At 38.0% G+C, this 16,522-nt stretch overlaps 1 protein-coding gene across 1 annotated transcript in view; it reads left to right on the top strand.

Moving 5' to 3' along the window:
• The window catches only part of LOC124120720, a 44,406-nt gene that overhangs the window by 11,092 nt on the left and 16,792 nt on the right, over nucleotides 1–16,522 (top strand). The window contains exons 3-8 of the mRNA XM_046483599.2: nucleotides 3,682–3,748; nucleotides 4,629–4,704; nucleotides 5,674–5,769; nucleotides 12,663–12,738; nucleotides 14,917–15,100; nucleotides 15,926–15,992. Coding sequence (XP_046339555.2) covers nucleotides 3,682–3,748; nucleotides 4,629–4,704; nucleotides 5,674–5,769; nucleotides 12,663–12,738; nucleotides 14,917–15,100; nucleotides 15,926–15,992 — 566 coding nt within the window. The remainder of the gene's footprint in view (nucleotides 1–3,681; nucleotides 3,749–4,628; nucleotides 4,705–5,673; nucleotides 5,770–12,662; nucleotides 12,739–14,916; nucleotides 15,101–15,925; nucleotides 15,993–16,522) is intronic.

Here is a 16,522-nt window from a genome sequence, read left to right as displayed (position 1 = left end):
ATTGGCCATTACGAAAAGAAGTGAAGATATCTTGAACTCGATCCATTATATATACATATGTATATGACACGTGAACACAATTCATATCTTAATCAGCTGGGATGTTCAATCATTTTCTTCTCAAATGTGAGATGTTCGATCATTTTCTTCTCAAATGTGAGATGTTCAATTATTTTCTTCTCACAAGTGTTCACCAGAACCCGACTTCAGTCCTACTATAAAAAGTTGAAATCACACGCACTAATCCCATTGTTCTCTTAATCCCCAGTGAACAACCCAACTATTCGCATTTTGCCGACCTTAATTTTGACCCCAAATGTCTAAAGGTCGGGGTAACACGAAGATACCGTTTTGGAAGCAGGTTATAAGAAACCTGATATATAATGTCATTGCCCTTGCAGCCCTGACCATTCAGGATTCCTGAACAGCATATGTGAAACGTTTAAGTCCCACATGCTTTGATTAAAGTCCAATATTCTGTAGTTTAATATGTATATCTATTCTTAGGTTTAAGATGCTGAAGACCAAGATTGTGACAGGTGTAATTGATGACATGTTTAATTGTCAGGGTTGACTGACTTCAGCCCGGGGACGTTGTTTGTGGGAGCAGGGCCTGTGTGGCAGTCTAGTCATCAATCAGGATGGTGTGCTGAGGGGTGGGGATCGGGGATGGGGTGGCGTGTGTGAATAGAAGGGGAAGTAGATACAACAGTAACTGCTTCAATTACTAATATATATGTACATATTCTGTTGCAAAGCTTCATTAAAAATCGTTGCTTCAAATGATTTCTTTTTATATCATAATGTGATTTGGTGGGATATGTTTTAACATATTTCTTGTTTTAATATCCCAACCACTTCAAACCAATTTCAGAATTGGGCTAAACGAAAGAAGTGATATAAAAAGAGATAATTGTTTTGCCATTTTATTCCTGGTAGTCGGGATTCGTTGGAACAAAAAGTGCAACTCAGAATGGAAAAAAACACAGAATTGGAAGCAGATTTAGTTTGAAAAAATATGTAAAAAACTCAGGTGTTTGATCATGTTGATAGGTATTTAGGGTCTGGCTGATTATAGGATTGGTTCAGGGTTGTATGAGAAACAAAATATGTGTTTTTCAAATGTAGCCTATGATGTTATGAGGAAGTATGATATTGAAAACGTACTCTCTCACCTTCTTATTGACTCTCGAATCTGAATTTATCTAATTACAGATGAGCAGACATTATGATAAAGATTATGAAATAATGTTATCATTTAATGGCAACAGAAACCATATATCATATGGTCCCTGATGGCAATATGTAGTTTAATCATTTCGAAATGTCCATTCCTAAGTTGTATCTAATTCAAATAGGTGAATGTTGATGAATTAACATCAATAAAAGCCTTAAAGAAGAATGCACAAATAACTTGTTATGCATGACATGCATGATACAATAACAAAGTAAAAATCAACAGACTTTATTTTAGTTTTAAAAAAGATGCATTGTGTTGTTTTCAGGATTATTCCTATGAATGTTATATATACACAATATTAGGAAATGTACCACCAGGACCTGGTGTGAATGCATAACATGTACGAGTGATAGTGCCAACTCATATCACGGAAACATTCCAATCTCCGTTGATTGACCTGATGTATCATTTGAATATGCCCTATATGTTATTTCCTGCTATTGGTTTCAAGGAACAGTAGGTCAAATGTGAAGTGAAGTTTAAATAAAGTGATGGAGAAGTAAGGAGTGTAAGGGAGCAAGCAACATCCCTCAATCAGTTGCAGATTTGTGTTATTAAATGTAAAACAGGCAGATTTGTGTTATTTAATGTAAAAAGGGCAGATTTGTGTTATTGAATGTAAAACAGGCAGATTTGTGTTATTAAATGCAAAAAGGGCAGATTTGTGTTATTAAATGTAAAACAGGCTAATCATGTTTATTTCATGACCCATTCTTGGCTATTGGTGGAGGTGCACGCAATAATTTCATGATTTTCAGTATGTTATGCCTAAGTTGTGATCACATTAGTTGAACACCCATAATATATCATTTTCAGAGCCTACAATCATTGAATTATGAAGTGTGACCTTGTAACTTGTGTTAAATCTGTATCTAGATTACTAGTAGAAATAGAACTTTTATTGTGAAATATTTTGCCAACAAGTGTGATTATATAAAACCATACCTTAAAATTAATCAGGTCAATATACAGTATATAAGTATATATGTAGAACCAAATAATTTGTTAATGGGTTTGGACTCGTGAAGATCCACTTCAGAGGCATATAATAATATTGGTTGAATGGGGTGGTCAAACAAATGTACTGGACTGTCGATGGACATTTCCAACTGTCTTATCTTCATAAACACAGTTAAGATCCGGGGTAGAATAGGTCTTCAGTAACCCATGCTTGCTGTAACAGGCAACTATGCTTGTCAGAAGAGGCGACTAACGGGAACAGGTGGTCAGGCTCGCTGACTTAGTTGATGTATGTCCTCGTATCCCAATTGCAAAGATCGATGCTCATGATGTCTATCAATTGGATTGTCTGGTTCAGACTTAATTATCTACAGACCACCATCATATAGTTGGAATATTGCTGAGTGCGGCGTTAAACAACAAACAGACGAAGTGTTTATGAGTTTGCATGAATTATTCATGTCTGATTGTTTTAGGATTAAAACATCAAACCTGTTCAGACAAGAAATGAAATACAAGATCTCCATTATATATTAGCCACTCACATAGAAAGATAGAGTATGATAATTTCATAATATTTGCATTTTAGCATGTTTAACAATTCATGATGCTGATTGGTCCTTTGAAGCTGTATGACATCACAGTGCCCAATTGTTGAGAACAATACAAGGTGATGTCATCCATTCTTCATGATGTCACACACTGACAACATGATGCCATCACAACACCAGTTTTTCATCAGTAATGGTTCTCTGTAGGATCGACATTTCATTCCTTTTTCCCTCATTTTCTTTCTTAAAATGATAAGGCCACACATTTTTTAGTTTTCGTTTCATGGGCCTGCCACCCCTACTGAAAAGCAGCTGGAGAAGAAATAATTTAAACTTAAATTTTATATTTTTTTTGTTATACAATAAAAAATGTTATATATATAATCCATGTCTACATCACTATCAGTGATTCAAGCAGTTTAACACCATGGCAGAATAACTTTCATATTAATAAATAAATAAATGATTGACATAGTTAATTATTTTTATTTTTATTTCAACCGACCTTGTGTTGAAAAGCTGGAATAAATGCGTGAAACATTAAATGAAATAAGTGTGGCCTAATGTGCAATATAATGGATAATGCGTTGTGAATGAATTATGTTATTTCCTGGCGAGATATTCGGGCCCATTCATCATGTTCATTCCCTGATAAAGAGCAGTCCGTAATACCTCATTGTTGGTCTGTAACTCTTTCCCTGTCACGGGGCGGTCGGGTAGCCTAGTGGGTAAAGCGTTCGCTCGTCACGCCAAAGACCCGGGTTTGATTCCTGACATGGGTACAATGTGTGAAGCCCATTTCTGGTGTCCCCTGCCGTGATATTGCTGGAATATTGCTAAAAGCGGCGTAAAACCTCAGTCACTCACTCACTCACTTTCCCTGTCACAGCCTGAATACAGAATAAGTTAGTATTTCTGTGTTGTTTCCAGGGTGTAAGGCTATCGCCGAGACGCTCATCTTTCACTCCGCTGATGTTGATGGCAGAGACATAAAGGGGTAAGTAAAAATTGTTTCCTTGGCAACAGATATGTTGTCATAGTGAAAGTATGTTATTATCTTGTATCTTGTATCTTATATTAGAATTGGTCAACAGCAACCACTTGCTTGTTTTAATAGACGACTAAAGGGATTGGGTGGTCAGGCTCACTCAATGGTTGATGCATGGCATTGTATCCTATTTATTTAGATCAGTGCTTATGTCAATTACTGTATTGTCTGGTCCAGACACAATTATTTACAGGCCACTGTCATATAGCTGTAATATTGGTGAGTAGCGTTAATCATCAAACAAACAAACAAACAAACAAACAATTGTGATAGTGGTACCAGCACTACAACAGTATTTCAGTGGTGTTTCCAACCGATGAATCCCTGGGTTAGAATAGGTCTTGAGCAACCCATGCTTGCCGTAATGGGCAACTATGATTGTCAGAAGAGGTGACTAACGTGGTGTGGCCAAGCTCGCTGACTTGGTTGATGCATGTCATGGTTTCCCAATTGGATCAATGCTCATGATATCAATCACTGGATTGTCTGGTCCAGATTATTTACAGAGCGCTGTCATATAGCTGGAATATAGCTGGAAAACAATGGTGTTTCGAAGGTGTCCATGGAAATCCCCCGGCCTAAAGAATGAAGGATGGTTGTATGCTTTTATTATTGAACACAGGTGATGTGTGAATCATCGGCCATTCCTTGTGTGTGTATGAAAGTACATGTGGCCAGTGGTTAAGCCAAACAGTTGCCTCATGTCCTCCTCCACCACCCAGTCTCCCACATGGGCACAATGTGTGTCCACACCCCTCTACCATGTCCCTTGAGGGGAACTCCACATGCTGGGGGTGTGCTTCTACTACATGTGTCTATTATGTTCCAGCAACACAGCGCTACATATGGCCGTCTTCGCAGGGGAAACAGAGTTTGTGGAGTTGTTTTTACAGAATGGCGCCTCGGTGAGTTCACCTGACCTCTGACCTCTGGAATGGGTTGTGTTGATGTGCTGCAATCATGCCAATGGGAAATGTCAAACAAAGTGCTACAGTCATGGGAAACTAATGCCTTTTGACCTTTTGAAATATGTTGTTATTTTGGGTCATATCACCACTTGACGCTCAGTATGTTTTCTCACATACCTGTATATGTTGATTGGTCACTGTATTATTTCACAAAAGTGATTTAATTGTGTGCAAATGTAGATCTTTGTTTATTCATCCTGTTGATAAAGCAGCGTTCTTGAGTTCCTATACAATAGATATTTTGTCTGTGAGATGTACTAATATTTCATGGTGACAAGGGTGGAAAGACTTCATGTTTCTATACTGCTCAACTCTTGACAGGGATGTTCCTATCATGCTTTGATATACCAATGTGGTGGCTTTAGGAACCCACTGGTTAGAATATGTCACTAGCTCCCTATCACGTTTATTGCTTCTTTAAAAATGGGGGTCAGTCATCTATGGAGTTGCAATTCACATTGCAGAGTTGCTTCCCTTGGACATGCCAGGAACCAATGATTTTGGGTTTCGAATCTCTGTTCACCCGATTATGTTTCTAGGTTAATCAGTCCCATAGGGCCGGTGGGTTTTACCAAAGTGGTAAATGTCCGAGACCTGCATCATTTCGGCCCACATCAACCTGACATTACTGTTCAATAGGAGTTAAACCCAACTCACTCAACCTTAAACCCAACTCACTCGTTGATATATTAGATATCAAAAGAAATGAGGGTGAGATTCTCTATTTCTACTGATATTAAACATTCTCCTTCATTATTACTCGGTGTCACTTAACAATAAGAGCATCATAGCTCCCGTACCTTAACATAGACTTGCGACAGTCGTAGCACTTATGTCACTATGTTACACAGGCCCAGGTGGCAGGGAGTTTGTATGATGATTAGTATGATGTTTGTCCTGTTCTAGGTGAATTGTCAGAACAACGATGGCAACACCCCCCTCCATATTGCCTGTCAGAGTGATGCTGAAAACAACGTGCCAATTATCCTCCGCCTCCTCAATGTAAGTACACAAGGTTCTACAGATGTACCAGCATCACCCCCGAGTATCGTGTATTTTGTCTCCATTTCCTTGTGGTATATGCCCCATGCCAAATTACTGCCATAGGTACATTTTTAGCCTGACTCGATTGACACGATACTAAAGGTAGCCATACAATCAAACTACCCAATCAGTACATATTTACAGCTATACCAACTTTTGATAAAAATTAAGGAATGTAAATCTGTTTCAGATATGATTTTAGGAAGTTTCAGGTGCCATATACCAGGGTATGAAACTCCAAAAAATTTTCAGCCAGACCACTGGACTGGCTAGCTGAAATACTTGCCAGCCCTGACCAAAACCTGCCTGCCCACTATAATCATATGTTTCTCAGGATAATTTAATTAAAACTTTAAATCGAATTCATTGAACATGAAGTAATGCAAGAAAAGAAATAGCAAACACTTTTTAGGTCAGATTTGTATTTAATATCCTAGAATACATCATGTAAATAATTCTTATCATCGGGAAATATTTAGAATATTTTTACATATGAAATATAACCCGACCATCAGGCAGGGGGATTTGAAAATCTGGCAGCCCGAGTTGAAATCAACCCGTCTCAGACGGCCGGGCAGGCAGGTATTTCGAACACTGCATATACAAGTTGTTTTTGGCATCTAGTATGTTGTTACTGTTTCACAGAAAGTGCAATTCTCTGAACACGACGTTAAACCCCATTGCATGTCAACCCCATACATCAAAGAATGCTGCCCAATACCTTTTTGCAAACACCATGGACCCAAATAGGTGACTGTTGTAGACCTATCTTTGAGTCACTTGTACTGTAGACATATCTATTTTGGATATCTTAACCATTGCAGAGCTACAGATAAGCAGCATATTTGCGTAAAATACCCCCCAAAAATATTAAAAACCCAGTTACTTTCAATTAACTTGCATACAGAAACGCATGCATGTAATCAAAAACTCAAATGTATAAAAACAGCATGTGTAAATACCCAATGATGCTTTTTCAGTGCGAATACAAAGGAGCTAATTTCCGAAAGACAGTTACGAGCTGATCTACTTTCCGAGTCAAGCCTATATATTTAGAACAGTTATCTGCATCTAAAACATTATTTCATTTTTTTTTAAATCTTAAAATGTTCACTAATTTTGGGAAAAACCCAATAGAGTGATGAATAGATGAGTGAAAAAATATTGGTTACCCAATGAAAAATGTAATAACCCAATTAAAATAGAAACCCTAGAGTAAAAACTCAATTGCTCAAAAAGTTATCTGGAGTTCTGCCATTGACAGTTATTGTTGTTACTAGCATAAGTGTTAGTTTCATACTTCCTGGTTCCAACTCCAGATTTATGAAACATTTTATCACATATGGCTCGTGTTATCAATAGTGCAATAAACTTTGGATAACAGCCCAATAGATATGCAATCCAGGTCACCAATCAGAAACTACTTTGAGTAGGCTCTGTACACGTGATGCCATGCTTAAAAAACTACTTCCTAACATCCCCACAAAGTTAAGACAGGATTTTCCTGATGTGTGAGTGCAGATGTAAACAAACATGGATGTAGATCATTTAGCACGATATCAAAAGTAGGGCAGGTCAGACATTGTGTTACTCTAGGCTTCTAAAGTTACTTAAGTGAATGACGATATGTGGTAACCTTTGATTATTTTAAGAATGATGTTGAGTGAGTGAGTGAGTATGGTTTTACGCCGCTTTTAGCAATATTCCAGCAATATCACGGCGGGGGACACCAGAAATGGGCTTCACACATTGTACCCATGTCGGGAATCGAACCTGGGTCTTGGGCGTGACGAGCGAATGCTTTAACCACTAGGCTACCCGACCGCCCCAGAATGATGTTGAAGTATTTAGAGATTATTTCTTTTGTTTAGTAAGATCATATATTAAGAATATAAAAAGATGTATTAAACTTTCTGAGAGCTGTCATGATACAATTTCTATTCCTAACGTGTAATATTACAACACAAAAGCACACTTGGCGTAGTAAATAATCTCAATCACAAATCTTCTTTGATGGAGTCAGGTTAGTCCGGTAATGGGGCCAGTCAAGAACCAGGAAGTGATTCACTTGGGGGGCGGTGCATGGAGAGGGGTAGAGATAACGTGTACCCTGAAACACACTCTACACACCTCTATTGTGCTTTAAAGTATTTGTTACGGATCGTTGGTGGCTGTATTGTGACAGGGCAGTTGGCTTCAGTGTCTCAGTATTTTTCAGTTTTGACCTGATAGTCATTATTTGTTAAAGTTTCACACTCAGAAAATGGACAAAAAATATTTCTGTTTACATTGCTGTTCTGTGACATAACCATGTTTCATTCTTTCAGTATTATGATACAGATGTTATTGTATATATATATATATATAGAGAGAGAGAGAGAGAGAGATAGAGATAGATAGATAGATAGATCAATAGATCAATAGATAGATAGATAGATAGATAGATAGATAGATCCCTCCCACATCATGCAGTGATATAACTGGAATGCTGTTAAAAGCGGCATTAAACCCATCTCACTCACACTTGTCATTTTGGCCAGGCTTTTTATATTTTTCGGATTACGGACCCGCCGACTCTAAATTTTTTAAAAACGTGAAAAAAAAAATCAGATTTCCATTTTTTTTTCCCGCCGATAGCCACGTAGTCAGTTATTTTATTTGTTATCATCACCTTTTAATAAAAAAACATATGAATTTACCGTTGTTAACTAGTAAAGAGATACATAATCGATTTTTGAACATGAATAGCCTCCCTTGACAATTGTCCGTGTTGTAAGTAGTTGAAATTTCATTGTTACAAGGTGCTTTATCGTCACAAATGGTGGTCTTTTGAGCACAGAATATGTTCATAAAGTATGCCAGAGGCATTCTGCATTAAAAAAAATGCATCTGGCTTCTTTTTTTTCCCTTTTTTCCCTCCTCCAACCCTGGACTTGGGGCTGAAAAATCTGTAATCCTAAAAATAAAATAAAAATGGCCTAAGGTGTTTATCTGATTAAGTGGGTGTGGCACTCCTGAAAATATCTAACTTGTCCAACCTCATTAAAATCAGATCTTAGTTCTTGCTATCAGTAGACAAAGATCTGAGGACATCCCATAACAGGTTATGCAAGAATGACATTTCATGTCGCTAACCAGATTCGGAAAGTGACAGTCAGAATGTGTTTCTTATCATGCAAATTCAAGGAGCTTAACACTGGGTATTCCTAACGACAGTTAAGGACTCTACGACTGAATCCGTCAAAATTATCATAGATCTCTCGCTTCCATATCTTAGACATTCCAGAATTGTCTTTTGTTCAGTTTTATAAATTTTGAATGGAGAACTTAGTCCAAATTATTTTAAAAGCGTAATCTGTTATTGAAAAAACTAGTGCCTTAAATGTCAAAACAGCTTTTTTCTGATTGGCTAATGTTGATTTCTCGTTAGACATTTCATTAGTCGGTCAAAATTCGCAAAACGTCATTCTCACATGACCTGTTTAATGGGATGTCCCCAGATCTTTGTTTAGCGGTAGCAATAAGTAATATTACAGCTATATGATGGTGGTCTGTACGGCATGGTAACTAGGAAGACAAGTACATCAGCTGATAGCTGGCCCAGTATAGCTACATAGAAGTCACAACTGTAGGTTAAGAACACAAACATGAAGTTTTGGGATTTTTGTCACATGTGTTATGTACTTGAGATTTAGGCTAACTGATAAGGCTAATTCCACTGACTGTTCCTTGCTTTTGACATACCATAACTCCCACACCATTTAAACTTGGACTCATTATGTACCGTGACATGAGAATATTATAAAAAACTTGATATTCCATCCTCGATTATCAAGGGTATCATATCACCATTCTAGTATGACACATACCCTGAACCCGTGATCCTTTGTTTCAGCAGTCACCATCTCCATCCTTTGTATCACTGACCCATCACTGACCTATCACTGACCTATCACTGAAATTCCCTCTTTCATGACTTTTGAAACCAAATTTATGATGCCTCTTCTGAATACAAGTTCTGCAAAGGTTGGAACATTCAATGTCGCAGCCATGTATGAGCTAGCTCTCATTGTAGATGAATCAGGAGACTTGTTATTGAAGAACGTTAAGCTAAAAAATATGACTGTTATCCTGAGTATAAGACAGGTGGAGGGATGTCCTTATGCTGTAAGATGTTCCCAGCTGTATATAAAATGGTATGCAGCAAGGCGAATTGAGTACTAAAATGTCACCACTTGTTGCAAATTTTGAAAAAAAACAGTGTAATAAGATTAGACAGCTTAGTTTAGCATTGTGTCAATTGGGTCAGGCTGATAACACTACTATGGTGGTGAATGCGCCCAGGGTATATATCCAGCCATACATCGCTAAAATTTCAGTTTGACATGGCTTGTTTAAGTGGTAGGACTTTATTATCACACGTTTCATAATTTCAGGAATAAAAAGTTAATAGTGAGGATTAGTCCTACTTACGGTATTGATTTAATAAAACAATGTGCATTGCCATAAAAAATCATAACTGAAGTTCTGAGCAGTGTGCGTCGTTGCATCATAACTTTCTGTATCATTGTCAGGAGCTATGGTGACTTAGAAAGCATTTTCTTATTGCAAGGTCTATTGGCCAGGTTATATATATTTATCCAATCACAAATGGTATTGTATTGATTTGTTGTTATGGTTGTCCGCAAACAGGCTGTTGCCTGCCACACAGGATCCAATCTAGTCTGTCTTACAGACCCTGATACAAATATATATCAAATACAGCTCATGCAAGTCTATAATGTTTGGCAAGTCTAGATCACTGCAGTATCAGGAAGAGAGTCACTGGGCTCCTTTTTATTATATTTTTATTAAGATAACTGAACAACTGTTTTTTTATGTACGATATGTTCATTTCAGAGACTAGATGTTAGTCTAGATCCAATCATTAGGGTGAAAGTTGAAGATGAAATACATTTTTTATGGGGGACTAGACTGCTGGGAAAAAATGAAAAAACAACTCTTGTTCAGTGAAGGTATATGGACATGAAGGTTTAGTGGCCATTATGGTTCTGATTAAAGGCTGTCCAAACAGAGTTTTGTATAACACATGCTCATGATATAGTCACAGTCGTACAATCGACTCTGCTTTTAGCAAAGATTTCTATTGAATATGAAAAGGGTTTTGTTGCTTTTATATATTTGACTTTTTGACTTTTGCCAATGATTTATTACAAGTCATTGACCTATATACAGCTTTTCGTGTCAAAATCACTGATATAATGGAATGGAGATATACTACATTTGATAATCGAGGATGTCTATACTTGATAATGTACTGTACAGTATAATTTTTTTACAGCTACATATATTTGCAAAAAAAAATTTCTGATGTGGGTAAAAAAAACATGGAGATTATTTTTTGGTTAAATATGAAGTAATTGTGAAATATACATCGAGAAATCTTTTGGTACACTTGGATAAAATGTGTCTGTCCCACCCTTCCATGATAAATGTTAATCCAAGGTGTCTTCTATACATCAAGTCAGCTGTTGAGGGAGAGACTGACTGTAGTGACCCATCTCTCCGAAGTGTACATTGGCAGTGTATTGAGGTTGCCTTGTATTGAAGGAAGTTCCCCCTCAGACTTCAAGAGGCATTTTCCTTAATTAGAATGGACCAATTTCTAAACAATATAGAAGCTAAGGGCCTGTTTCTTCGTTTTTGATCATCATGTCAGCCAATTAAATACTACATATATGGAGAGCTTCACGTGAGTGTGTGTGGACTTCGTATTTGAGTAGAGAAAATACTGCCAGGATGTTTGTTTGCTTGTTTGTTTGTTTGTTTTTTTAATGCCGCACTCAGCAATATTCAACCTATATGATGGCGGTCTGTAAATAATCGAGTCTGGACCAGACAATCCAGTAATTGACATCATGAGCATCAATCCATGCAATTTTAATACGATGACATGCATCAACCAAGTGAGTGAGTCTGACCATGCAATCCTGTAAATTGCCTCTTACGGCAAGCATAGCTTCCTTTTAGGAAAGCATGGGTTGCTGAAGATCTATTCTACCCCGGATCTTCATGGATCGCCAGGATGTTTAATCCCTTACACATTTGAGTTGTACAAGATTGGTGTGATCATTTCACAAATGAAATAATTTCTATATAATCTACACAGCTGTGGAATAAATACAGTGATCTCTATATTTAAGTCCTGTGTGGATTCGAGTTGAAATAAATCACCACTCACCAGTAAAATGTTGTTTTCTGTAAGGGGCAATTCGGAGGACTTGATGACTTGAATGTTATCGTACCCAGTAGCGTGGGACATTGTTCATGATATCAACCACTTGTTTACAGACTGAGGCCGTATTACAGTATTATAGCTAAAATTGATAGAATTATCATTAAACCGCCCTCATGTTATCAGAAATCATCGGGCCACTGCAACTTGATAATGCCCTCATATTGCTTGACGACTGGCCATTATCACACACGCTGTTAGGTGACGTCATAGGATAGGGATAGGTGACGTCACGTTCAATAGTGACATCATCTGGTTTGTTCTATGACATTTCCATATTTGTAAAAGTGGGTCAGTGACATTCGTGTTGATTGCAGTAAATTTTTCAAAACCGATATTGTTGTTTCTTTTTATTTGATAACAAATTCCATCCATTTTAGCTGTTATAACGGTAACGCTCTTTTTCAGGGCATTATCATTTGCAGAAGCCCTCGGGTCTTTTCAACTGCCCTCCTTCCTCGGGCAGTTAATGGAAGACCTCGTGCTAACAAACAAGAAACATACTAACAATATAACTTTATCACAAGTTTTGATTATAATCTTCCTGTATTCTCAGGGCGGGGCAGACAGTGACAAGCGAAACAAAAAAGGCATCGGACCGTTGGATGCTGCTGCAATGTTCAATAAAAAAGGTTTGTTATTGATGTGGAAGTGAAAGCAATGATTTTGTTCCTCGTAGGTATGGATGGAGAAAAATTCACACAGATAATAATAAACATGTGAAAAGGAAGGACACGCTATTGTGCTTGATGTTCCTTAGCATCCTGTACTGACACATGTTGCCATGGTAACAGGAAAAATCCTGTTTCATTATGAGGTGCATGCGACATTAGATATTGATTTCATTTTTACTGAATAATTTAACTTAATTTGTCTCCTCTGGAAGGAGACACTTCACAAGTCATTAAACTTTTATCCCTGAAGGAAATATCTTTTTTCCTTTCCTAGCATATGCTTCACCACTGTGAAGACCGGAGGAGCATCGCTCAATCTAAATATTTTTTTATATTGTTTCAAACATGAATAAAAGCATTTTAATGAATATAATTAACTGGGCATATATGGTATACATGTTATCTGATTTGCATCAGGGTGTTGATATTAATGCTTAAAGATTTCATGATGAAACTTTCATGTTGATTGGGCATTTCTATTTGGTGTTCTGCACATTATTTTGAACTTCCTTGTGTTACATGCATAATATGGAAAAGATACAAAGGCAGTTTTATCCAGCAAAAGTTCACTTGATAACCTGTCCTAGTTTTGTGTTATCCTATTATTTCATACGGCTTTAGACCCGTGAAGATCCGGGGTAGAATAGGTCGTCAACAACCCATGCTTGTCCCCCCCGTGAAGATCCGGGCTAAAACAGGTCTTCAGCAACCCATGCTTGCCATCAAAGGCGACCATGCTTGTCGTAAGAGGTGACTAACGGGATCGGGTGGTCAGGCTCGCTGATTTGTTTGATTGATGCATGTCATCATAACCCAATTGCGTGGATAAATGCTCATGATATCAATTGCTGGATTGTCTGGTCCAGACTCGATTATTTACAGACCGCCATCATATAGCTGGAATATTGCTGAATGCGGTGTTGAACAACAAACAAACCAACAAATGATATGGCTTTAGTGTGTCTCCCCCTGAAAGCCATTTGGTATTATGTTCTGGGTTGGATTTAGATGTTCTATTGCAGGTTCTGTCCTGAAGTATCTTTGATTAACACTGGTTACTTCTAATGTGGTCAACCTTGGTTACCCGAAATGACGTAACGTCAGTTGACTCACGTCACTCAAATGTTAATAATCCAACTCACATGCCAAGAAAACATACTACTTTGTAGATAACAAATTCTTGTTTATTGCATTTAGTGACATTTTGATGTAGGTTCTTACACTGTTATCAGGCAAGAGTGACTACAACCAAGTGATGAGAGGTATAATTTATGATGTGCTGTGATAAGCGGCAGATAAAGCCACACATTGTTTGTTTTCCGTTTCACTGGCCCACTGCCCCTACTGAAAGGCAGCCAGTCCAGGAAATAAATTAAACATAATTTTTTTTATATTTATCATGTTACCTCCTAGTAATATAGACACTCTTAAAGATAAAAAAATGTTATGTTTAAATTACAAGTCTACATCACATGGAACATGGGACTGAACCCACACTGCCAGAGTGAGGCACCTAATCGCCAGCACACAAAGTCAGCGATCTAACCCACTCAGCCACCGAGATAACCACAAAAATGAAAGTCTGACAACTGGTAGTCTAGATCATGTACTTTGTGTACCCCTCTGACAAGTGTAAATGGGTACATGATAGGGCTGGGATGGGTAACTCGGATACCCGGGTGGGGTGGGTACTGAGTAGGACCCGGATACCCCAGGACTATCCGGACCCGTGGTTAGTCACGTGATGTATTGTTTAATGACCAAAATTATCTAGAACTCTATGGTTACACTACAAGTCACTAATGTTCGCATTTCTTTCTGACTATGCATCCATTCCTTCTGATTTTTCATATGGTTGAATAAAGATATAACTTAATTGAGCTTCAGTGTTTGAATGACCAGATTGTTTAATACAAATATCGAAATATGTTTTGCCAGGGCTATGCTAAAAATGTTCCCAATCTCCTGAGACCTACGGTGGGTACCTGGGTAGGGTGGGATAATAGGGGCGTGGGTACCCAGGTAGTAAATTTGGACTCGTCCCAGCCCATAGTACATGATCTAGACTACCAGTTGTCAGACTTTCCCAGTTGTGTCCTCTCCGTGATCTGTGAGTAAAGGATGTGTCTTTCACAGATGCCGTGTCACTCCTCCTGGACCACGACCCACGCCTCCGGCTCAACTCCATGGCCATCGTGGAGGCGGCGACCAGAGGAACAAAAGAAATTGTGGAGCTACTGTTGGATTATGGGATAAGTCCGAACGGCATTGATGTCATCAAGTGTACAGCACCTCTCCATGAGGCTGTCAGGTTTCTCAGGTAAATATATTTCTCCATCCCAGTTGCCAAGACTAGCTTCTACAGACATTTCTCCTTTTAATCGTATGGACAGGCTTAAATTATTTCACTGAAACTGTCTGTTCTATTTGTTGTATTTTGGAGAAATAGTATGGGTCATGTTTAGTTCCTGTTTAATATGTCAGGAAATTTATCTAGACCTGCTCAGAGGCCAATATTTTGCCCCGAGTCTGCATCAACTGTGCTAATTAATCACTATTAATGTAATACATCACTAATTTTATGGCTTTGTAGGGATACCATGTATTTCACTGATAACAGGGCCAATATATAGGAAGAGGTATTAATGCTTAGCTCACTGCATATAATGCAATCTCAAAATACAATGTTGAAATAGGCCTACCTCTGAATTTCAAGGGGGGGTGAAGTTGTCTAGAGGTTAAAGTGTTGCTCGTCACGCTGAAGACCAGGGTTCTATTGCCCTCATGGGTACAATGTGTGAAGCCCATTTGTGGTGTCCCCCGCCGTGATATTGCTAGAATACTGCTAAAAGCGGCTGTAAAACCCAACTCACTCACCCTCACTCACTGAATTTAAGAAAATAACATACAAAATCCCCATTTTATGCAAGATAATGTTTACTTTTCTATTTGCCTGCCAGAGGCACTTTGTTTTGAATCCTGGATATGCCGCCATTTTGAAGTAATTTCCAGACATATTCTAATTTCCAATTATGTAATGGTTTTATTATAATCTACTTTTGGATTTTAGATAAGGCTACAAGGAAACTAATATATTCAGGTGAGCTACAGCACGTCACAATGTAACTTCTCTGTTTGACCACAGATTTGAAGCAGTGAAGGTGTTACTTGCATTCGGTGCATCTACAGCTCTACAGAACACCAACAGGGAGGTAGGTGGGAGTGTTACCTGTCGTGAGCAGCTGGAGTCACAGTCTACAGGTGTTAATTACTTGCATTAATTGCAAGGTGAATAAGGAAATTAGGTGATATATTTTTCAAAAGATAAGTAGGGTGTTTCATGAAAAATGAAAGAGTGGTTTATTATTAATGTCCTTATTAAATGGTCATGTAACCATAGTCTTGACATTGTCAACAAGTGATCTTTTCAGGTGCAAGATCTTCACACTGTCCCGAAGTATGTTTTTAAGGTGCAAGACCTGATAAGGTGTGCTCTGACAGTTATTTTTTTGTTAAAATGACCGGTATAAATCCATATCCAAATATGAACTCTTATGTGTATGGACTGAAACTTTTCATGACATAGAAGTTTATTTCACAAAGGGGCTGGTCATTTATTAAATGGGGTGAGGTTGGGTGGGAGTGATAAAGGGGGCTCATGACAAAATGACACCGTGAAAGAGGGTGTGTCACCGATATTTTGGTGCATGACTATATGGGTGGGAGAGAAGTGATGACACAG

The sequence above is a fragment of the Haliotis rufescens genome, unplaced genomic scaffold (assembly GCF_023055435.1).
Source record: "Haliotis rufescens isolate VD_foot unplaced genomic scaffold, xgHalRufe1.0.p SCAF_16, whole genome shotgun sequence".
Lineage (NCBI taxonomy): Eukaryota > Metazoa > Mollusca > Gastropoda > Lepetellida > Haliotidae > Haliotis > Haliotis rufescens.
This window is presented reverse-complemented; position numbering and strand designations above follow the sequence as displayed.